At 32.5% G+C, this 24,528-nt stretch overlaps 2 protein-coding genes across 2 annotated transcripts in view; one reads left to right on the forward strand and one right to left on the reverse strand.

The window, feature by feature from the left end:
* Window positions 1-536: 536 nt before the first annotated feature.
* On the forward strand, window positions 537-1,618 carry ND-ASHI (NADH:ubiquinone oxidoreductase subunit ASHI). The gene is made up of 4 exons (XM_018541236.1): window positions 537-636; window positions 945-1,165; window positions 1,240-1,398; window positions 1,486-1,618. The coding sequence occupies exons 1-4, from the start codon at window positions 543-545 to the stop codon at window positions 1,546-1,548; spliced, it is 537 nt and encodes a 178-aa protein (XP_018396738.1). The 5' UTR covers window positions 537-542; the 3' UTR covers window positions 1,549-1,618.
* A 6,022-nt stretch (window positions 1,619-7,640) lies between these two features.
* The window catches only part of C3G (C3G guanyl-nucleotide exchange factor), a 61,158-nt gene continuing 44,270 nt past the window's right edge, over window positions 7,641-24,528 (reverse strand). The window contains 16 exon segments of the mRNA XM_018541205.1: window positions 7,641-8,557; window positions 8,633-8,764; window positions 8,846-9,490; window positions 9,581-9,755; window positions 9,871-9,885; window positions 10,029-10,272; window positions 10,374-10,620; window positions 10,739-10,934; window positions 12,078-12,101; window positions 12,424-12,631; window positions 12,736-13,052; window positions 13,670-13,786; window positions 14,817-15,124; window positions 15,209-15,391; window positions 15,929-16,153; window positions 16,649-17,060. Coding sequence (XP_018396707.1) covers window positions 8,419-8,557; window positions 8,633-8,764; window positions 8,846-9,490; window positions 9,581-9,755; window positions 9,871-9,885; window positions 10,029-10,272; window positions 10,374-10,620; window positions 10,739-10,934; window positions 12,078-12,101; window positions 12,424-12,631; window positions 12,736-13,052; window positions 13,670-13,786; window positions 14,817-15,124; window positions 15,209-15,391; window positions 15,929-16,153; window positions 16,649-17,060 — 3,587 coding nt within the window. The 3' untranslated portion in view covers window positions 7,641-8,418.

The raw sequence follows: 24,528 nt of genomic DNA on the forward strand, positions 1-24,528 counted from the left end.
GAGTCGCCGACTCGCCGTAGCGTAGAGGTTCGCCAACCAATCACCGAACATGGCGTGAATGGCGTTCGCATCGCTTCCGCAGCGAGTCGAGAACGCGAGCCAAGGATAATGAAAAATAGAATATTCCTCTATAAAAAATATGCATGTCACGATATGCATATTTTCCTATAGATTTCGAGCAAAACGATATTGAACCGCGTTATCAAGTAATCGGCAATTAATTTTCTTTAATCCAATATAAAAAACGACAAGTCGACCGACAATTGACTCAACGATCGTAACGAAAATGCTATTGAAACACGACCTAGTTTATCGAACTATGCTGTGGACAATACGTATATTCAGGAATCCTTAAAATATTTCAGCGAGAAATGATTCATCGAATCGATGTCGATTCGACATCGAATTGATGAACTTTGACATCAATTCGAGATCAAATTGATTTCAAGTCATTTCTTGTTGGATCCGTTCAAATTTGATTTGAAGTCCAGGATGGAGCAGAAATTAGAAAGATTTTGGAACGCACATTCCAGAGCGACAAAATGGCTCTGACCAGAGGGATCAGTAAGCTGTCAATTCAACTGTTGAGAAACAAAGCGTGTTTGTATACTGCAGTGAGATGTTCTTCTGACAAACGTAAGTAACTATGCATGTCCTTTTCAATTTGTACATTGAATTTCTCACATTTTATATAAATAAAGTTGTTGCTCCAACAAATACCGTAATGAGGTTAGGACTGCTGTTATTATATAATTAAATTAGCGCTTTAATTATTATTATTTATTATTATTATTAAATTATTGTTTCATGTTCAATGAAATACACAGTGAAACCTAATATACAGATAAAAAAATGTTTAGAAATGTATTGAATATTAAAAGATTCGTCTTATAATAATTATGTAGCAAGGATGAAACTGTGATCAATGTTGCGTTTGTTATCAGCGCTTCCATGGAACTACCTCTGGAAGCCAGAAAAATACTCAGAAAAAGATCATGACAAGATCGCCGAGAAATATCATTTGCATCCTAAGAAATATCAACCTTATTCCAATAATGAGAAATACGTAGGTGACTATCCAAAACTACCCATGATAGGACCGGCTGCTAAAGATCCATACTATCCATATGACATACCGATATTTAGGAAAAGTTATCATGAAACGGTGAGTCTACATATACAGACTTCTGAAATTGATTTGTTGTGTTCTTATGCATCTCTTTTATTTCTTCTTTTTAGCTACATTCTGATTTTGAAATTATGGGTCAAGATCGTTTCAGTTATGGCGTTAAGTACAGGATTAATCCATATTTAGGATCTGCAATATGGCTTGCAACTATGATTACTATAATAGGAATCAGTTACTTGGTACAGCCTTATCCTGCTGTTCATCCAAGGGTCAGTATTCCAAAAACGTTTTTAATATCATGTTACAAATCAGTGATTGGTTTAGATATTTTAGTACTTTACCAATATATGTTATAGTTGGAGAGACAGTATCCCAAGGAGAATGTAATACACTATTCATTTGAACCAGCAGATTCGTGAAAATAGGAGTAGTCTCGAGTAATGTAATAGATACATAAGAAAAACAGCAGAGTTGATATAATGTATAATACATATGAGTTGTAATATATATGAATAGTATTTATATTACATCACACATGTTCTGTTATGTTATAATGTTTCTGCAATATTTGAATTTTTTGTCATTTGTTGTAACTTTAGTTTCTCTTTCTCTCTCATTTTTCTCTATTTGTATTATAGTCTTCAAACTGTATTTTATGAAAAAGCAATAAATTGCTAATTGATATCTTATCATGGTTAAATAGTTCGTTGACCATAAATATATACACAACCGATTTCTCAATATTAATTACGATATAAAAAGCTACTGATATTTTATAATTTCTAATAAAGCATATTTGAAAATAAAAATTAAAAAAAGCTTTAAAATTTAATTAATAAAATATTTTTAAAAATAAAAAAAGTATTTTTTTATTATATAAAAACATCAAAATTCTGTTTCTTCAATTAAGAGAATACTTTAAAATACAATATCCTGTTATTACAGCTATTATTTTTCATAAATGTTACACATATTAGACAGGCATACATAACAGTTATAAATTTTTGGTTCTCTAATGCTGCACCGATTTTTTTCTGTTTGTTTCTATTGAAGGTAAGCAAGAACGCAATTAGCTGCAGAACTTCAAAAGTACCATCGACTAACACATTTTTATTTCATTTCTCCGTACATTCATTACAAAGAAAGCAATAACATTTGATCCAAAACTCTTTACGCACACAAATCGTCCGTAATACAAGAGGGGGGAAGAGGAAAATATATATATCTGCATAAGATATACAAGTTTCGCGAAATGACATTAATTGCGTCGACATGGAAAGATCGTCCGAATACAAATTGTATCCTTCGTACCCGTGACGTACACGTCGCGGTGTATGGACTGTACTAAAAAATACAGATAGAAAAATATGACGATAGACTACGGAATAAAGTTATACATACGATGAAAACGCGTATGAGCAGGATGTATATTTCAGCCGTGTGTCTCGGTTGAAACTTGCCACGGCTATATCATTACAGTCAAGAGGGACGTCGTGGTGACACTTAGTAATATCACGTACTTATTTGATATGCTTAATCAATTGTTCGCTTCCGTTTTTTTTTCTCGACAATTGTATATATCTCGTTATGGTGCACAGTTTTGTAAATCCTTACGAATAATACATATATATTCCGTAAAATATTAAATGGTGCCCGTCGCCACATGTTCGCCTTCCTCTCGACACGTTTAAACGGTCTAAAAAGTACGCTCTATAGATGCTTTCGAGAGATATACGAATATTGAATATACGCGTTATCACGAGTATACAAAAATTCGACGCCGTCAATAGAGAAGCGATCGAGGAGAACGTATCTCGACCGAATCCCTTCTTGCATCGCGGTGTATGATGTATATTTTAATAAATTCCAAGAGTTCCAATCCCATTGTTATCTAGCGATTGTGCGAAGTAGATGTATTTGTATGACACCGAGCTCGAAGGGAGTTACCTGTTAAATGCAGCGAGATATTGCTTATATTCAAAATGTGAGCACTTGAAGCATCGATTTTATACCGCTATACTTTCTCTTTCGTTTCTCTTTTTACGTTCAGACTGAATTGCTAATTTCTTTATTGACTATTATTCCACGGAGACGTCCGGATACTAGACCGCGAATTTAAATCTGTATCCTCCACGTTGGATTGTATGCGCATCTTGAAAAGCCACTTCCTTCAGATTATAATTAATATTTTATACTTTTAATCAAAACACCTCTCAACGTAGTTAACAATTGTGATTATTTGAAGTGCACGTAATTTGTTTCCTCTGCACTCTGCGTGTATATCTGTTTACAGGATGCTTTAGAAATAAATGGCACAATTTTAGAAGCATATTCTACATATTTATAGTAAGAATGAGGAAAAAGTCACATATATGAATGTGAGTCGAAAAACACTTTTTTCTGAATTTTTCATTGTCATTTTAGGTGTTATTTTTTAGGTCTCTTTGACATTGGCGATTTCTAAAGAAAACTATTCCGACTTGCTCATCAAAGGGTTGCTATGGATTTAAAACCCTTTTATTTTAAATTTTTCTGTGTACAACATCCTGGGAAGTAATAATCAGTGATTTCTCATTGCGTTCTCTGCTTTCCGAATTATAAATACTTTTTGTTTACGGTAAAAATTGGTAAAAATACTTCGTTAAAGCTGCTATGTTAGCAACATCTTTTCTTTCGTAATAATACATGTCTCTCTCACATGTATTATTATTCAAAATATTTAACATTTTTTAATTTTATCACATGAAGCGATACGATTTTCGAGAATTTCCACTGCAGAGGGAGAGAGAGAGTAAAAAGAGCATCTTAAAATGTTCTCAATAAAAAAATCCAAAGAGTTTAAATCAGGATAACACGTGCAGACCATGATTCAATTGTAATATTTACCAATTGATATGATAATTATTATGAAAAACATAAAAACATGACTCGCACAGGAAGCGTTTCTTAATTCATGTTTATATGATTTTTTTCCATTCTTCTGATCAGCAGAATATGTTAATGGCGATCTCTTTATTTCTAAAACAACCTGTATAAATATATATATATAACGAAAAAATATATATTACGATTGTTATCGTGTTTGCGATTACACGACATAAGCAACTGAACAAATTTCTGGACCATTAAAGTTGTATTATTTTAGATAGTATTTTAATACACACATCTTACTTTCTTCTTCTTTCTCTAATAATTACCGTCCTATAAGTAGAGTTTTATGGATATGTCATCTTTGTCGCTGCGCAATAAATACAAAACGTAAATCAAGGAAAAGCGTCAATACGTACTTCTATGTATACGTGATACTTCCTAAATATTTACCGTGAGATCTACGCGAGTGCAAAGTTACATACATGAAATCTTTCGACGAAGGACTTGATAAAACACATCGATAGCGATTATTATTTATTTCGGTTTACTTATTCGCTATTATACGGACGAAGACCGACCCAAATCGACGCGGGATATCGCAGATCGACCGAGTCGACCGGGTTCCTCGTTTTATCGCCTTCCATTTCAACGATACACGCAGAAAAACGTTAATCCATTTGTTCGGCGAGTTATTTGATTCGATTTCATCAGAGTTTCGACCGTGCGCAAATACACGCCCGATCGAAAAGAAAAAAAGGAAGCCCAACACGCAACGGGAGGGAGGGCCAAACAATTCCGACGCAAGCCCGTTTTCCGAGATGTGGAAAAACTTTTTTTTTTTTTAGAACTTTAAACGCTGAAATGTATATTGAGATATTGACAACGCGGTTCGTTTCGTATTGTTAGACTAGATTAACAACACATATATATATATATACATAATGCAATAAATATTGTACGATTGAATTTTCGAGAGTTTATGAATGAACCTTGCCTCAGAGTCCGAGTATATGCAATAAATTACACGTATTCGTAACTTTAAAGTTAACAGCGATTGCTCTTTAGAGTCCATTTCCGTTACAGACTGTTCCCCCAAAGCTAAAAACATTTAGTAAACAATAGAAAAAGAAGATACAGCCACGTTACTCGCTATTTTAGTTTATAGTCGTGTATCGAGCGCGAGAAGAAAGCAATTACAGTAATTGTTTCTTCTTGGCAATTCAATTTCCTACTCGTAAAGCAGCTTAATTGGCCTATCTAAATCGATAAATCGAGTCTAATTTCTTCGTTGCACATTTAATGGATCATCTCACTCGTTTTTTTTTTTGGTAATACAATACTTAAAATTATATATTTACTTATATAATCTTCGCGCGATTGTAGAAATTATGATACAGTCCCGATACGTACAATAGTCTTAAGAAGGCCTTTCGACTATCGCCAGAATTTCCAAAAATATCATACAAAATATATAAACATCAGTTGTATATCAACACCAGAAGATAAAGATGTCATTAAAAGCCTATATGTAAAAATATAGCTGCCTCGAGAAAATAATCTGACAAAGATAAAAAAAAAGTAGATAAAATACAAATTGACTGCGTGCCTTGCTTGCCATTTAATACGTAATTGAATAAGAACGATATAAAAAAATCATGCATGTGCGGTACGTGCGAACCTAATATGACATCACAATGATTCTCGATCAACTTAGATTACTAATTCAACACAATATACTGTACATTTATAATTATCGATATAATGGTAAATACTCGCGCGTAAATTCAATTATGTGTACAATTAAATTATTTACAGCGTTAATAGATCTCTGTTTACTTCCTATCTCGAATAAATCATTTAATTTTAGCTAGAGTGGACGAAAACATAAGATGTACACTCGCATTCATTCGCGCACGGTGTGAACTAAACATTTACGATTTATGTGGTAAGTAGTACTAATATACTATATATGTATGTATATATATCGCTGTTATACATACGTATTATGACATATCATGCATATAGCTAATTATTTCTCCGAAAGATTTTACAAACAATCGTTTTATATCGCTAATAAGTAACATGAACAAAATGTTATATACAATTTCACTTACACTGCATATTAGCCAATTTTATCACATTAGTTTTTAATCAGGAATTTTTATTTCTCATACGCAGTTGTCATGAATATCAAATAAATGTAATCAATTATCAAGAATAAAGAAATTAAATTTTATCTTTTATCTAAGTTGTGAATAAAAGTCTGCTTTGTAGAATTCAATCTATTGGTACTAACTCTTTACATATATATGGCAGCTTTATAACTACTTTTTAAAATTTTGCGTATTTATCCTGGCAATTACTTTGTCTGGATTGTTAATACCCGTACTAGAACGACATCAATTGTTAACTAAATGTTTAGGCCTTTTTTGTTGCTGTAGGTACACTAACAACTCTTGATATTATACATGTGCGTATACAAATCAAGGATGACAATTGGGAATCAATAAATTGTAATTGTAGTGTGTGTGTGTGTGTGTGTGTGTGTGTGTGTGTGTGTGTGTGTGTATGCGTTTACATTATTACAAAAAAATATAAAGTACAATATAATTTTGCTAAATAATAAACTAAAAAGGGTAAAAAGGCGGATTCATTCATTTGATTCATTCTTTAAGACGACATGCAAACTGCTAAATTATTACATGGCAAACTTCTCATACCGTTATATCTATCTATCTGAGTAAAAGCTGTATCAATATATGTTAAATATTAAAAATAATATTTAAAAACAAAGACTAATAATATAAAAATGATAGTTGTGTGATATAAAAGGACTAATAAGAGTTAAATATTACTTAAAATATATTTAAAAAATTTCTTTTTTCTGCCATCAGAACATGGTAAAACACTGTTTCAATCGGTCATTCAATCGTTTGTTGAACAATGACGATTTTATCTTGTCCAGAATGTCCATTCGCTTTTTTTTTTTTTCAAAATACCATATCTTAATTTTATATCGATATTTTATTCTATAACATAAGATAAATTTTTGTTATATAAGTTTATTTGTGCATCTGAAGAGGGCTGAATCATACAGCTGAAACATGTCGCGTGTTATGTAATGTAATGTAACGTCAATTTGTCGAATTGTTAAAGTAAAATTTATAATTAAATCATTGTAGCTCATCACTCTATTTGAAATTTTGACAAATTACTTCTATTTATTTGACTCTTTTTAGTCCTTTTATATTACACAACTGTCATTTTTAAATATTAAAAGAACAAAATACAAAAAATATAGCGTATTTTTAACAATAAAAAAATTAATTCGATTTTTTCTTTTGCTCTACGGAATGTATTATATAAAAATGTTTTTAAATATATTTACAATTTTGAAGACATTAGACTGGGATTTTTTTTAAGAGAACTGTCTATATAACTGTGATAAAAATTATTAAATTAAATCAAATTTGTATTTAATTTATTTTCTGTTATTTAAATTTTCATATTTAATTCACCTAATCGCTAAGTAAGTTATGTAATTTAAAGCTGAAAGCTCGGAGACCTATTAACAAGTTGTCAACAAAAAAAGTGTTTTCTCTATCATCATATACAATAGTATATGTAAGAGTTTCGCTCAGTCGTACCATGTGTCTCGATATGCACGTACTAGACCGCAAACACGAGACTACAATGGCCCTACATTAATCAACGTAATTGGTGTTCATCCTTGTGTAATCAACAGTGTTCTGTTGACGATCAAAATTCGCTATGTAAAGCTAGAAATGGACGTTCGTATACATCTAAATAAATTAAAAAGGAAAAAAAGAACACGTACTACTTTATACAATTCGCTAGCAAAGGCAAATAAATAAAATGTATCTAGAATAGCTGAAGATTGGGGTTTCTTTCATTAATATTACGATGTTGTTACAGCTTGTAGTTAAGTATAGATATTGCATATTCTCATAGTAAATACGTTATGTTGGTTTGTAGCAAACGGAAAGATTGTTTAAAATGCACTGGGATAAATATCGAGTTTACCTTACATACCGAAATTTTCTCTAGTCAATCCGAGTTTTGGCGTTTTAATTTCTGATTGATGCTCGCAAATGTAATTATTTTAAGTTAAATAACGCATTATATCATACTGAATGTGTTAAATATGAAGTTTACAGTTACGCATACTAAAATTTTCACGTGATTTAATAATATATAAGACAACCTCACAGAGGTTATCATATAGGATAGGGATAGATTTGCTAACCCTTTCACCGCTCTTATTGTTAGTTAGAGTGTTCTAAAATTTTTCTTGTGTTTATTTTTTCCGCAAAAAATACATACCTACATAAATATAAACTTCCTAATTCACCGTTTCAGCCTTTCGAGACGCAGGCAGTGAAAGGGTTAGGTATATTCTAGTTTTGCGGCTGTGCTTTCTTGCCACCACGTGGCTTGATGCTTTCGGAAATTTGCCACATTGCCTCCTCACAGAGGAAATCACTGAAGTTGTTGAAAAACGTCATAATGCGTTCGTGTTTTTTGAAAGAGTACGTGCTGTAAAATAATAATCATATGTGGTAATACTTATAACATTGAGATTTATTAATGGTTTGTAGTGTAAACACTTACCCTTTCTTAAATCTTTTCATATTTTCAACAATATTAAATTGTTGCCATCTCTTAGAAAAATTGATAGTGCCATCTGGTAATAAATCATTATTTCCAATATGCACAAATGTAAGATCTTGCAAAACAAGTCCGCTAAAACAAGAAAAATACAGATATATTTTTGATAGACGAAATTTTGTATTTTTAAGTAACAACAAATATTTATACTCTTACATGTAAGGAATACATGGCGGTTGTGTTTCTGCCAAAGCTTGCCTATAAGCTCGGAAGCTGCTAGAGCTATCAATAAGAGCACAATATTCCTTGAGACCTTCCGTAATGTGCTTTTGCCATTCAAGTCTCCTAATAGGTGCACTATCTAATGCAGATAATAATGCGAGATAGCTGTTAAAATTATTAATTTTCCTAAGATGCTTCATTATTTTAATGAATTTTACGACATATTTTTCCCTATCTTTTGCTTCATTTTCTAATCGATGTTCTAATATCCTAGATCGTGCCCAGTATGACATTTTATTAAAATGTTCAGTAAATCTTGTAAGATTCGGACTTCTCTCTTCGTTCTGTTCTTGCGCCCAAATCAACACTTCCGGAATTTCTATTTTCATAAACAAATCGGCATCAAGTAGTGTCATTTGTTCCGCAATCTGTTCGCTTTTAAAATCTAATAGGGAAGCTTGTTTCGTTGTAACACTTAGAGACGAGAGAATTGGTTGTGCTGCTTGTAATTGCTTCATAGTGTGCTTCTCTAAAATTTTAACTCGCAACGCTTTGGCCATAGTGAGATCTCCGCTGCACACTAATTGCTGTACAAATTCCATTAAAGTTTGCAAAAGAATGTCATCAAGATCAGATATTCTGCAAATAATTAGTTTCATTATAAATCGTAATCAAACTTTATAAGAATATGAAAGCGTAATTAATATAGACAATAGAGTCTCTACTTACGTTAAATCACTAACGACTCTAACAAGTAAAGAAAATGCTTCACGCGCGGCTCTTTGTTTAACAACATCTGGAGAACATGAAAAACGTTGATGACGTCTATGTAGTTTACGTATTAATTCTAATGGTTGTACGAAAGTTCTGTACGTCGTTAAAAACGCTTCTTGATACAGGAAATCTGCAAAAAGAGCAATGTCTTTATTAAAGTTAAATTTATCCACTTTTATCCATCATTTTTATTATATTTATCATTTTTATATGTAAAATTGTACTTTAAATATTTCATCAATTACCTGATTCTTTTTCATCTATGCAGCATAAAAAGATAAATAAATGATATAAGCATATGTTAAAAAATATTATAATTTTAATAAAATTAAATTACTTATAAAAATTCCAAGCTTTATACACAATATCTTAAGTTTAATGAATTAAGAAAAAGTATATATACCATGTTTATTTGCTTTTGTCGCATGGATTAATAATGCATCTGGATGTCCACCACGTATATCTGGACCGTCTTCATCTGGTTTTTTAAATACTAAATATTTGTTAATATCTAATTCATCTAAAATGCTATCATCTTGATCAATATCTCTTAGCTCAAGAGTATTTTCATCAACTGATATGGAAGAAAGTGCATTACTAGCAGGTCTAGACGATGATAATACTGTATCCATAATAACATTATTATTCTGAAATAAAATTATTACAATATTAATACTTAATAACTATTATATAATTACAATTTCATAATAATAACGTGTAATAATAAAATTATTACATTAACGTTTACCAATTTTACTGGAGTAGAAGGTGTAAGATCTTTTTTCTCATGTGTTGGCTCCTCCGTTTTTAGAGGTGTTGATGTCACGAGAGGATCTGAATTATGAATACTCTGCATGCTAATAGTGGGTTTTGGTGATATTGGTGGAGGTGTAATGTTTGATTTAATGGAACGAGATCTCTTTGGTGGTAATGCTGGAGGCAGACTAGAATTATTTGTTGTCTCTACTAAGCTCGGCGTCGTAGTTGTAGAAAGGCTAGAAAAAATACGATCTCATGATAATTCAATTTTTTTTAACAATATTATTTATTAAAAATATCTTTATATAAAAAAGAAATAACGATAACATAAACGATATAACTATATAGTAATACCTTGAATTATCGTGTAGAGTAGTCACAGTGTGCGTCATAAAGGAACACGATTGGGTTGTAGTAAGAGACATCTCGTGTTGCTGCCATTCTGCTTGCATGGAATTGTAAGCTGCTACAGAATGACGGGTACCAAGACCAGAGATGAAATCATTATTACTATGAGAGCAGTTTCCGAACATTTCCATGTATGCCATAACTGAAATACGTGCAAGTAAATAAATTAACGTTTCATTAAAAAGATAACTATTCTTAGTATATATATATATATATATATATATATATATATATATAACAATAAAATATTAAAACATGTGGTATATGTATGGATTGCATGAAAACACTGATGCACAAACAAATCTTGTGTAATTATTATTTCAATAAGCAATGTGTGAAAATGAAAAACTCACTGGCATGAAAGTGAAATTTTTTAAATAGCATTTTACGTATGGCTATAAATATTATGTACTTGTTACACCCAATTTGTGCTATTGCACGATAGAAACAAGTGCTTTAGTAATTATAGACTTAATTAAAAGTATATAAATTAGAAAGACTTCATTAATGCACAGTTCTTATACTTTAGTATTCACTACATTCTTTAATTTTAAGTCCGTTTGTCTTGACGTAAGAAAGGAAACTAAGCTTTAAGTATGTTCAACAGCTGATGAAGTGTAACTATTAACTGACTATTAGTGAGAGAGGTCAAATTAATTAGAAAAAGAATATAACGCCTACATAAATTCGCCAGAATTGCCTTTCATTCATTTGTGTTAATAAATTGTATAAAACTCGCAAAGTTTTTCACATTTCAAATATTAAAAATGTATTGGTATTTGCCCCTAAATTACATAAGAAAAATGTACTTTTTAATGTATATAAAAGATATTAAATAGACCAAATGTGGAAATAGATTGCAATATAAAATAAACAGATAATATTAATAGTATTAATCGTTATGTATATATAATATGTATATACAATATATTAATGTATATGATATACATTATAGACTATACTAATAAAAAAATATGTTTTTTAATTAATATAATATTCAGCATCTTATAGCAAAAACTTCCGCATTATTGTACATATCAATTATATTAAATTAAAAGTAAGCCACGAATAAGCTGTAATTATCAATAAAAATTCAAACTCAATATCAGATGATGTCATATTATAAAAATATCAAAGATAAAAGGAAAATAATTAATAAAAATAGAACAGTAAACATGCTGTAAGAAAAGCCTGGAATGTAAATGTGTGAAACATAGGATATTAACTTAGCGTGAAAATATTTGCCGAAGGGGTAGTTGAATTACGTGGGCAGGATCCCACTTACCAGAATATGCCACTGATTGGAACACTAGGGGATACAAAACATTGCATCAGTTTTAATTTACTACCAAAAGGTAATTTGGAATGTCTAATATATCTACTATTTTATTTGATATTATACTTGGGTGTTCATATATTGTATTTTAATTAAACATAAAGATTATAATATCATTATGCAAAATTATTACATTAGCTTGCGAGGAGTATTTATTAATTTGGTATTTTTCAAAATTCGTGTATCTTAAAATTGACAGTGAAATATAAAGCGTCAACTATATGTTGTTAAGTACTCTGCTGATTTCTTTTATCTCATTACCGATGTTAATAAAATTAATAAAAAGATTACTTACTATGCCGCTTCTTTAAAGGCAAAGGAGGTGGTTTGTTGGTATCCGGACTATCTCCGTTACTAGTATGTAAAGTGCATGTGGATAAATGCTCATTTTCTGGTACATTATCGTACTGTGACGGCTGTCGTTCTTTTCTTCGCTTGGATCGCTTCTCTGGCAATGCTGGAGGCGCTCCGTTAGAATCAGATGTAACTATCGATTCCATTTCCTTAAATATCACAGATATATCAAATTATTAAATATACTTAAAAAATTAAAGCACATAAAAGCAAATAAAAATAAAATAGAAACATAAAATATAACAACACCCACATTTACCAGTTTCTCTAATAAAGCTGAGTCTCCATTTCCAGACATGTTAGTCGTGCTAGTAGTACTTTTGGAACTACTCATTTTCTGTGTAAAAATAGAGCCGTTACTGTCTGATGATAATTTGGTCTGAGAGAACGACTGTTGCTGTGCACTAAATGATTGAGAATTATAACTAATGCTGCTCTGCTGCGACGATCTCTTTGACGTCAAGCTGGACGCAGTGGTATAACTTTGGGATGAGCTTCGTTGAGAATGCATAGAAACAAAGCCCGATTCCTGCGTTTGAGTAGACAATCGTTCCATCTTTCCTTCTATACCTAAAACAAAATTTATTCGAAATCAATCTTATTAAGAATCTAAAATAAAAAGGACATTATAAATAAATTTACAAAAATTGTCAAGTTTTTACTTACGAAAAAACATTTTAACATTTTCCCAACTAAAATTAGATCTATATGACATTTCACAAAATATCTATGCTACTACTACGATATATGAAAAAAAAGAATGATATTTCTCTTGATTTTGCTGTGCTTTGGATGAAGATCTGTACGATACTGTTTATTCACGCGGCTGGAAGGTTGATGCTACCTACGCAACTTGTTCCACTAACTATTTTCAGAATTCTTGCGTAATTTTAGCTTCGCATTTTTTTCCTTTTTCAATGTTTATAAATAATTGGAAATACTTGAGTAAAAAAAGTTATATAACTCAACGATTAAAACGATAGTTTTAAATGTTTCTGTTAATTTATGTTACTGAAATAAACTTTTCTTAACTTATTATTGCTACATATATATAATTTTAATTATTAATTGATCAATATTACTAATTAATCAATTTTCTTCTCTCTCTCTCTCTCATAAATAAATTATTTATTCTAAGAATATAATAAAAAATTTATAATATTTTTAATAATAAAAAAATTACACACCAGTAAATGGATTAAGCATTTCTTGAGGTGTTTGCTGGCCTAGCAACATAGTACTTGGTATATTAGTTTCAGAACCATCCCAGCAATTACAGTTTGATGTACCATTAACTTGCATGCCTACAATAATACAGAATATACGTTACTTTGCAAAAAAAACCTATAATCTAATATCATGACAAATATAAAAAAATAACACAAATTCAATTTAATATATATATTAAAAATACATATAACAATAATAATACACACATTCTTCCTAAGAAGTATTAATAATAGTTTTTACTTTATAAAAATGGCGTAAAAATTAATTATTTCACTAATACTCTATATATCCAACATTGCGTAAAACTTCTAAAATACCTTCACAGTTTATATTTAACGTCATAAACTTCAACCGTTTATTAATGACTAAAGTATTTAAAACACGAGAAAATCTTGAATCCATAATAATCGTAGATTTTTAAAAATACTATTAATAAAAAAAATACGAACAATAGAAATTTATTTGTATGCTCGAATGAACGTTCGATTGTAGACTGACACAGAAACCAAGGCAAGTAGTATGCCAAACTAATATGCTGAGTAAGCGTCGACCATGGACCATTCATTTTACGCATATGGGAATGAATTTACGACAATTCTCTCACAGAGACCATTTCAGACATTATTGACGGAATCTAATCGCGAAACTCGATAAATAATAATATGATCGCACTAAAATGACATTTATGTTATGTAATATAAGATAATATAATTTTAAAGAAACAAGGGTCTAAATCGAGCGGTAATAAGATTTTTTTATATAAAATAAATTTATATATAGTTTACAAAATGTTAGTAACCCATGTCTGCTCGTTAAATAAATCAAAAATATAGTTGTGAAATTGTTGGCTATAAACTATAAATTTATTTTATATAAAAAATTTTATTACGCTTCGATTTAGACCGTTGTTTCTTTATACTTTGCATTGCAAAAAACGAGCAAAATCTAATTAATATAATTTTATTATTGTATTACGTGCATAAAAACTTTGTTAACAATTAACAATTATATTTAAGCAATAATTAAAAATAAATTTTAATGTAGAACACTCGAATAATACCATTACAAAAACAAACAATTTAATATAAATTGTTCGAACGTTACCTTGAATAGTAGCCATAAGACTTAGGTCCATACTATCATTCAAAGATTCGTCATTTGGTCCCATTATAGCTCGAATCTCGTCTTCGTCTCGGGAATGATTCAGAGCCGAATCCAAACTACCGGCTGATGCACTCAGAAGAGATGATGAATCCTCTGGAGATCGACTACGGAGGGATACCCTATCGAGACTAGACGTCAGAAGACCCTCTGATTCGTCGAGGAGCTGTTGAGTTCTCGTTCGTCTCTTCGGTGGTAACGGAGGAGGTGTGCCAGAAGAGCTGTTTTCCTCCGACAAACATACATTTGTTCTACAAGGTATCGAGCGTTTCTACGTTCAACTTCCAAAGACAAGTAATTTATTATTCTCCTTTTTATAGTGAAACAAATGTTACCTGTCAGGTAGAGGGGGCTTCGGGGGTGGACTAGAATCCCGTAAAATCGACTCGGAACTATGCGAACTGCGAACCAAGCTACTACTTGCTGCCGTTTGTTCCAAGATCTGCCGTTCTCTTGGTGTCAACGGAATATCCGGTAGAGAATTTCTTTGCGTTAATTCTGATCCATACCCGGAAGTTCTATAATTTTTAATGTACAATACGTTATATTGGATTTAGCTCATTTTGAGCAAATCTTGTATCGATTTCATTTATAATTTATCCTTCCATCATCTTTTTAGAGTAGATTATTCATAATATTCAGTTTTATTTAATATTAACATACATTTTATAATATTCGCGAAAATATTTCATATCAGATAATAATTAATATATAATCAATCACATATAATTTCCTATCATATATCAAGCATATTGAAGTTTATATTATAATTAAATATTATATTATGTATTTTATTAAATATTATGTATTTATGTTATAATTAAATATTATTTTCCATTGTTCCTATTATATTTCCCTAGCTCTATTATAAATGTATTCAGACATACATATTTTATATTTATATTAAATTTGATTAGGGATATTATGTAAAAGAGGAAAATTTTTTACAAGGTAATGTGATTCTAATGTACTATTTTTATTTTGGTAACAATTCTTTTTCGCAATTTCAAGATATATTATACTAAAATTTAATTAATTGTTACTGCAAAAATTACCTATTATTATTTGTAGTAGACGGGGGTTTCTGTTTGTTAGCGATTTTCTCATGCGCCAGAGCTACTAGATTTTTCACTGCTTCCTCGACCAGTCCAATAACGTGCGTCACGTTTTCGGTGTCCAAGGCGGAAGATTGATCACCATGCAGTAGCACATCGTCGCAGAGTTTCAGCAATTGTGCTAACGCTTGATACACTTGATTCGTGGCAGATCCCAATGTGGAGCTGCAAGTGCCAGGGTACAGGATCGAGAAAAGGTAAAGACATAAATCAACTTTCTTTTCTGCAATTTAAATCTAAATACTTTCAATGTTCAAACAAAATCTCTTACATCATTAAATGCACAATATTGAATAATACTATTTAATAAAATAAGCAGAATAATAAAGAATGAGTAAAATGATAAAATTGACTTTTCAAATATTATTCTAATATTTCCTTTATATTCTTTTATAAATCAATTATCAACCCGTGTGAAGCTGGCCCCCCAATATTAAAAAATCGATTTTTTTCTTCATGCATTCGTTTGCTAATCGTTTGCTCACGAATGCTCAGTTGAAATTTTCGTTTGCTCACCCTTAGTTCAAAAGATTTGTGAGCAAACGATGAGCAAACGAATGCATGAAGAAAAAAAATCGATTTTTTAATATTGGATGGCCAGCTTCAGACGGGTTAATTATCAGGTAATGAAATCTATTATTATGCATGCAAAACAATCACCTGTTCTCGTAGAGCAGATAAGATTTTAACGCGTTATGTATCGTGGTAATGGTATCAAGGACAATCGTGCCGTTCCCGGGCAGCATCTCGAGCTTCTTCTTGGATACGACATCTCGAAAGTGAAGCAATGCCAGCTGTACCTGCCGTACGTGGATGTGCAAGTCGCGTAGGGGATTCTTATCCAGAGCGGTGCCGGAATCGTTAGTGCCCGGGGCACTTTTGTCCCGCGGCGTACGCGGTGATGAGGGCGAGGCGGCTCTCGTGGCCGCCCCGCTGCCTCCACCACCGCCACCGCTGCCGCTACCAGGAGAACGCATGTGAGAGAGCTTTTCCAGAAAATCCTCCTTGAAGGAGCGCGCACGACGCGCTAATTTACCGCCGCGCGCTTTCCCACCGAAGCGCTCCTCGACTTCTGCAACAAGAAAAAGTTCCATTTTAATATCGGAGAACCAGAAAATTACTTTGATTTTCCTTAATCTCATATTACTTCTTCTATATGTATTTTGTTTTATTCCTTTTTTTATTCCACTCGTTTATTTTATGTTTCTGAAGAAAATAACTGCAGAGAATTCTAAAGACTTGAAAATTTCTATGAAAAAGATTTTTTCCTAGAAGCAAATATTTTCTTAACATTTCTTGATAACGTCTCAAGAGTTTTATCGAAAAATATTGAAGCTCAAATCAATCCCGATTGTAAAGATTCTCTCAAGAAGAAATAATTTTATTTTATAAAATCATTTTAACTGCTATTTATTTTATTATTGATTAAAAAAAAATTGTTTTAAAAATTGATTCTTTTAATGTATAATAATAAAAAAAAAGATTATAATTAATTTCTGTAACAAAAAAGCAAAGTAAATAATTAAATATTCTATATCTTTAAATGTCTATTTTCTATATTTTTTAAATCATACATATCTCTCTCGCTTTCTGTTATAAAACTTTTTGAAATGTATTAGGAATATAATTCTTTGAGAACGAGAGACAGAATTCCATCTCAAAATTCTAAAAACAGGTTGTTAATGGTAGAGTGACCATTCGTTTATATATCATTCTTTATCTGTAATTTAATCTACTACACATATATATTAAAATTTAAAAACATTTTATACGAAAACGATATTTTTTATAATATCTTATATCTCTGTTTAATGCGTGATTTATATAATCCTAAGCATATTTGATCTGGAGAGAAATTATTGAAATGTTTACGAGAGAGTGTTTCGCTGTTTACTTGTATTTAAAATACATATAATATGCACATGAGTTTTTTCCGTGAGATAAAATGCATCACAAGAGCGAATTGGATTAAAATCTTGCAAACTGTTTTTAGCGATTATAACTTGGCAATCTAGCGAGCTTTTAAAGCGCTTTAAAACCTTTTGTAACAACTTTTACATTATATATATATGGAATGACTTTCTTCCATTTTATTAAGATTAATCTTCAATTATTCAACTATTAGAGAATATGATATTCTGCTGTCCTATAAAAAGAAAAGAAAATCATGATACTTTCCACAGAAATTCTGTTAATTTAATAATAATTTTATTTTCAAAAAATTAATATATATAATATTTATATTCTTTATTTATATACTATTATCTAAATTTGTTCAGTTAAATATCATTGAAGCACGAAATTCAAACTCTTTGATTTTATTCCTTACAGATAACTGCGTCGGGCGATTATTCTCACGACCTCAAACAAATGTCTTTCATAATTTATTTATTTAAACCTTCTCACATCCAATGTTCAGAATAATCTCGAGCAGAGAGATTTGTCACGGGGAGAAAATACAACATTACAATGCAGGATCACACGTCATACGAGTTAACGGAACAAAGTGAGCAGAATCGATTTTTAACTAACATTTTCTATTCGTAGCTCATTTGTTCCGCTAACTTATAAGACGTCAGGATCACTCGATCAAATAGAACTATGAACAAAATTGAACGACACGTAGTCAAAGGCAGTTCTGTCTCGTATGTTACGCGCGAGTGCCTTCCACGATGTGGACAATATTTTTATGGACACGTGCACGTCGTCGTCGACTTTTCACCGCGGATCGCAGTTATACTGTCAGCCCGTTGCACACGTGTAGAAAACGAACGATCGTTGCATACCGCTAGGCGCGGCGGGTTCCTGCCTTTTTCCACGGAGTGCTAATGCCAGCCGTGCCACTTGAATTAAAACGAAAACGGCTGCGGTGCACCGGTGCGCCGGACGTGCAATGTGTCTGTGGTGTTATAGCCAGTCCTAAGTACCTGGGAAACCTTTCTTCCCCGGGCCTCGCCAGCAAGAGCAAAGAGTAGGTAATTCGCTTTTCTCGCCCGCCAGTCGCCGCGTGAATCGACAATCAATAACGGTCTCTTGTGTCGTGTACGTCGTAAATCCTAATGTGGAACCTTTTAATTATTTTCAGTGTGTGTTGCCAGGATTTAAAAAAATTTTATACCAACCTAACGTACAAAAATGTATCAGACTGAATCAAAATGTATCAACAATTTATATTTGTCCCTTTTAGCTGCAATTTATTATATTTTCTGCGTTTAAAATGAAAATATACAATTTATTTCTCCTCTTTCCTACAAAAATATATATTCTGCCACAATATATGGATTTAAAGTTATAAATAAATTAATTATTTAATTGAATATAATAAAGAAAATAAATGTTGCAAATATGCAATATTATACTAGAGAATTAAAAAAAATATATGTTAATTCCAAATGATCTGTTTTCCGCGATTCCGATCAATTCTTACATCACGTTCATACATATAAATGTGTATAGGATATAAGCTATGCATATATAAGTTAGATGTACGCGCAAAAAAATTTAATTTCCAAAGCGAGTTCCTTCGTTGATGGGGGGTTGATATTGCGTATCGAGCCTTCGGTTTATTTCTAAATAATTTATTACAGCAATATTTTTCTGAACTATCATCGCACTCGATGCATCGCGATACGTCGCCCCGGCTGCAGAGGCCATTTCGGCTGGCGCCGAAAGTAATGGAAGCGATAAACATCGTCAGAATGAACTTCGCGAATTTATTACACCACGTAAATTTTTCCCGAAACTTCAGCGTTACCCTAAAAGTAACATTGTTTTTATGAACAGAGGTATTTATACACAGATATTTGGACGCTTAGAGCCCCACGAAATTTCAGTAATCGCAAAACATTGAAAATCTCATTGTCGGTAAAGTGTTACAAAAATAACGCAAAATGACAAGGTTTCCGTAGTTATTAAACATTTTCAAACTCGGAACAATAAACTTCTCCTTGTTTCCTTTATTTTAACTGAATGCCACGAAAATTGCTGCTCAAGTATCTACCGCGCTTATTTCTTGACTTATCAAAAATTATTCCGTATAATGCCACACAGTGGTTTGATACGCTTGGATTACGTGATCCCGAAGAGATCTGCCGACGCGCGTATATAGGAATAAATCAAGTTCTATTCACGAATGTGGCCCGAAATCTCAATCAGACGTGATTTGCGCCAAAGGCACAAGGTTTGACAAGCAGAGGAGGACCGAGGGAACGCGAGGCAGACAGGAGAGATGCAAATTGCCGTGATTGACTGTATTCACGAACCACGTTCGACTCCCACACGTGTTATCCGTGGGAATGCCCGTGCAATATTGGGGAGCGCGATACAATAGACGCGGCATGCGGTTATTTACAAACCGCGACACGCGGAATTATTTTGATCGTGCGAGACCTACGGTCGCGCGAGAATACCCATCCGATTATGCAAAACCCATCGTACACCATTCGGTGGGTGACAAATAGCAATAGACAAGCAACGTTCCTCTTTCCACATCACTCGTCACGCGGTAGATACTTGGACGTGCTTCCGTTATTTATCAATTGTAACAGAGATTCTGTATTAAAAATGACTTTTTCAGAACCATTAATATGTCAGACAACGCGGTAATTATAATCCAATATATAAATTAATATATTTAAATGTGAATTTTGTTGTCGTGTGACGATCAATTAATTGTACTAAATGATAATTATCTTAATTTTAATTTTAGTAATATTTGCTGTCAAGAAACCCTTCCTAACTCCCCTTCCCTACACACATACATACACATAACCATGAATAAAACTGTTTATACAAGTTTAATATAGAAATTGTAAATTGCGGCAAAATAGTCACAATTTCGAATTGTAAGAATCAAATTTTAAGTGAGAACATATAAAGAAAATTATGGGCTCGGCAGCAAGCATTGCTTTGCTCGACGCTGTATTTATCAATAAAATTCTATTGATTCGTGCCATAACGGGCTTTCACACTATAGCAAATACGGTGATCCGCGGAACGTGATCGAGGGTGTTTAAAGTACGCAGGTACGCGCTCTGTGAAACTTTATGAGAATGGAATGATCGTATTTATGAATATATCACCGGTATGAACGTTTCCATTGTTAATCCGCTTTATCTGTGAATGTGTAACAACGCTAATGTACATGATAAAATATTTATCGGAGAATAACGTATATGTATTCATTTATATATAATAATATAATAATAATAATATATCTGCTGTATATGATAAACTTTATTGTAAACACCATCATGGTCCTAATTAATTTGGAAAATGCGGGCAAAAGATATGTCGAAAGAAACCTTACATCTTTTTTCATGTTAATTTCATAATTATCTCAAAGTTTCTCGAATGTATAAGTTAATTGTAACACATAAAAGAAGAAAACGTTTAAACTTTTATTCAAAGAATTCTAAATCACTTTAATATTCTAACCAACGGATTAATACGCTCCGTAATATTGTTTTCAATCATAATAAGAGGAAATGTCTGTCAACGCTACATAATCATAAGTGAAATGTTCAACAACGAGAGTCTCTCGAGCTCTCGGGGCCTCTCTTCCATCCGCCCTTTATCGATCACCGTGCATGCTCATATATGCGGGGTGCGGACCCACCGAAACGCGCTTTAAGCGAAACAGTAAGCCCGCCCATGGCTACGGAAAATGCGGAAAGCCCCCGGAATGCGATCGGACGCGATTAGAATCGAACACAGGCGCGTCGTATCTCGAGTGCGGATTTGCGGTGTGTTGACCACTGCGGATTTCGCGGTGATGCATGCACGAACGGCGATATCTGTATATATACGCACACACACACGTGAGCACTACGCGAGATTGTGTCCGCAGCGGTAACGAGGAGCTCGGCACAGTGATGAACGGTCAACCATCGGCGCGATTAAAGGGACACACGACGGGAAAGTTATCGCGACCAGTGCTCCCGCTGCATCGTCGCGATAACGGCCGCGGAGAGATGCTGTAATATCGTTTCGCGGCAATAATATTCGCGCCACGTGCGACGCGGAAACACGTAGCTCGCTAATGAAAAGCTGGCCGCGATAACGCGGCGTTGTTGTTAATTACTCTCGACGCCCGAGAGTTTTGCGCCCCGTTGATGATGACTCCCGGCAGCCCGAGTCCATTTTTTACGAGTAATGAATATTTAACTCGACTGCCACGATCCATTTCTCGCGCAAAACGGTGGCAGTCCCGAGGGGAATGTACACGCCGTGTAGGAAAATGCGAGTTATTGTCGAGATTAGACGTATCGTCGTTTTTGATAAATCGTGCCAAATGTATCACCCCCGAAAATAAATTATCACGCGAACAAGTTTCGTTAAACGTATATCTGTTACGCATCGCTTCGGTTAATCCTCTCGATTTATCAGGGCAATACATCGGGAACGATTTCGACTAATCTCATAGATTAATCTACATAATCTTGCATACGAAGTCAAGATTGGAAACCCTCCAGAATTCCACTCAGGCTCGGAAATCCGTAGAACATTCTACATACATATGTACTTCCTTGCTGTCGCGCATATATAGTTTTATACGTTTAATAAAGAATTTTTATTTAAACGTGTAATTAAATAATTTCGCAAACATTAAAACGGGTTTATGACAGATTAATTAAGGTAAAAATTTCATCAGTAACGAAATATAATTTTACGAACACTATAACGAATTCGTAACGGATTAATTAAAGTAAAAATTGTATCAACACACACACAATGAAACGATTTTACGAATATTATGACGGATTAATTAAGCCGTATAATTGCGTGAATGTAGAAAACTTCACAAAATCTCGAAATTCTAGAAAATTTCGTTCATTGAATGATTTTTATCGAAATAAATCGAGTTAAAAATGATTTTTATCGCGAAAAAAATATTTCTTATATAATAATGTGTACGATTTCTCGTATCAACCTATCACTTACAAGAACTGAGAACAAACGTAGCCATGTAATGTAGACAACGGCGAAGCTGGAAATGATACAGATCAGGATTCGATTAATTGACAATTACGAGGGTTAATGATGTTGGTGCAAACGTTAATAGCGTTGAGATTAGCATTGCGAGTGTTTACGCTGGTGTTCTGCTTGTGGGCACGTTTCGTCGGATGGAATTTATACGAACGACATTACTGCGACCGGTAAACAACGGAAACTCAGTGTAATTGTTTTATGGAAATCTCGTGGATTTCCATAGCGGTTACTTCTCGTTCTCGGTCCATGGCGAATCAGCCGACTGTAGAACGTACGAAATCGTAAGAATACGGAGAATAAATATAAGAATACGGAATAAACCTACCAGGGCTTAAGATCCATGATTTTATTATTGCAAAGACCATTATGATAAAATAACACATAAAACTCTTTTTAGAATAGTATAAAGTAAACGGACTCTTTTTGTCTCGCATGCTATCACGTCTCCGATAGAGCACTCTTGCGAAATGTTTCGAGGATTCCATTTCCAATTCTTGAATTAATAAATGACTGTTAAAAAATTTTTATCAATCGTCATAAATCCCATTTTCAGTGGAAACATAAAACGCATTTAAATTAAATTATTAAATACTAGTCGTTAATAAAGCGAAACGAATAAAAAAGCATAAGTCTATAAAAAAAAACTGTTTAAAACCAGCTTTATCAAAAATCAGAGAGCTGTGTAAAACAGTAGCTCATTCAATTTTGGAGAAATATAAAAAGTGTTTACATAAAGTTACATGTATATTAAAACTATTTATTCAGAAAGAAAGATTAAAAAAGAAAAGCATCTTTTTTTCATCTTTCGACATATAAGTCAAAAGGAAGGGTATATTAAGTTAGCATCCCAACAATAGTACTCATGAGTTCTGATTAGAGTTCCCACTTCCTTTTGACGAGGCGAAGAGATCCCTATAGTTAATAACAAGAGTTCCGCTCAATAAACATTTCTTTTACATTTTTTAAAAATGGGGTGCTAACTTTTTATCGAATTTCGAGGTGGAATAGTTCTGAGCGGCTTAATAGCTTCAATTTGCGATTGCCTACAGTTCCTGATATGTAAAAAAAATTTTCGAATAATAAAAAAAAAACTAAAAATTTTTGAAAAATTAATTTTTAGATACAATAGTTCTGATGATAATTTCTGCTTCTTTTTGACGATACGAAGAGTTCTCTATGATTTTTAATGACATATGCGCTTAATAATCATTTTTTAATAATATTTAAAAATGGGGTGCTAACTTTTTAACGAAATTCAAGGTCGCATAGTTCTGATCAGCTTAACAGAACTATTTTGTGAATACCTAGAGTTCTTGATACATAAAAAACATTTTTGAAGAATAATAAAGTTTAAAAAAAATAGTAGAAACTTTTGAAAATTTTTTTGAGAGTACCGAGTAGTTCTGAGTAGCGTTTCTTATAGTACTCGACGAGTTCTATCGAAAACAGTCAGGTGAAAAAGCGATTGGACCAACGGTTTGTAAGATACAGCGACATTTGTCAGAAGATCAACAATTTTTAAAGTGAGTATATCTCGGAAACCGTTGGTC

This window comes from Cyphomyrmex costatus, unplaced genomic scaffold, assembly GCF_001594065.2.
Source record: "Cyphomyrmex costatus isolate MS0001 unplaced genomic scaffold, Ccosl1.0 scaffold28, whole genome shotgun sequence".
Lineage (NCBI taxonomy): Eukaryota > Metazoa > Arthropoda > Insecta > Hymenoptera > Formicidae > Cyphomyrmex > Cyphomyrmex costatus.

Bases quoted from the DNA above. Each gene is read 5' to 3' on its own strand.
- ND-ASHI (XM_018541236.1), top strand. From the start codon at position 543: ATGGCTCTGACCAGAGGGATCAGTAAGCTGTCAATTCAACTGTTGAGA. The intron at 637-944 runs GTAAGTAACTAT...GTTTGTTATCAG, and splicing joins GAGATGTTCTTCTGACAAAC to CGCTTCCATGGAACTACCTC. The intron at 1,399-1,485 runs GTCAGTATTCCA...TATATGTTATAG, and splicing joins ATCCTGCTGTTCATCCAAGG to TTGGAGAGACAGTATCCCAA.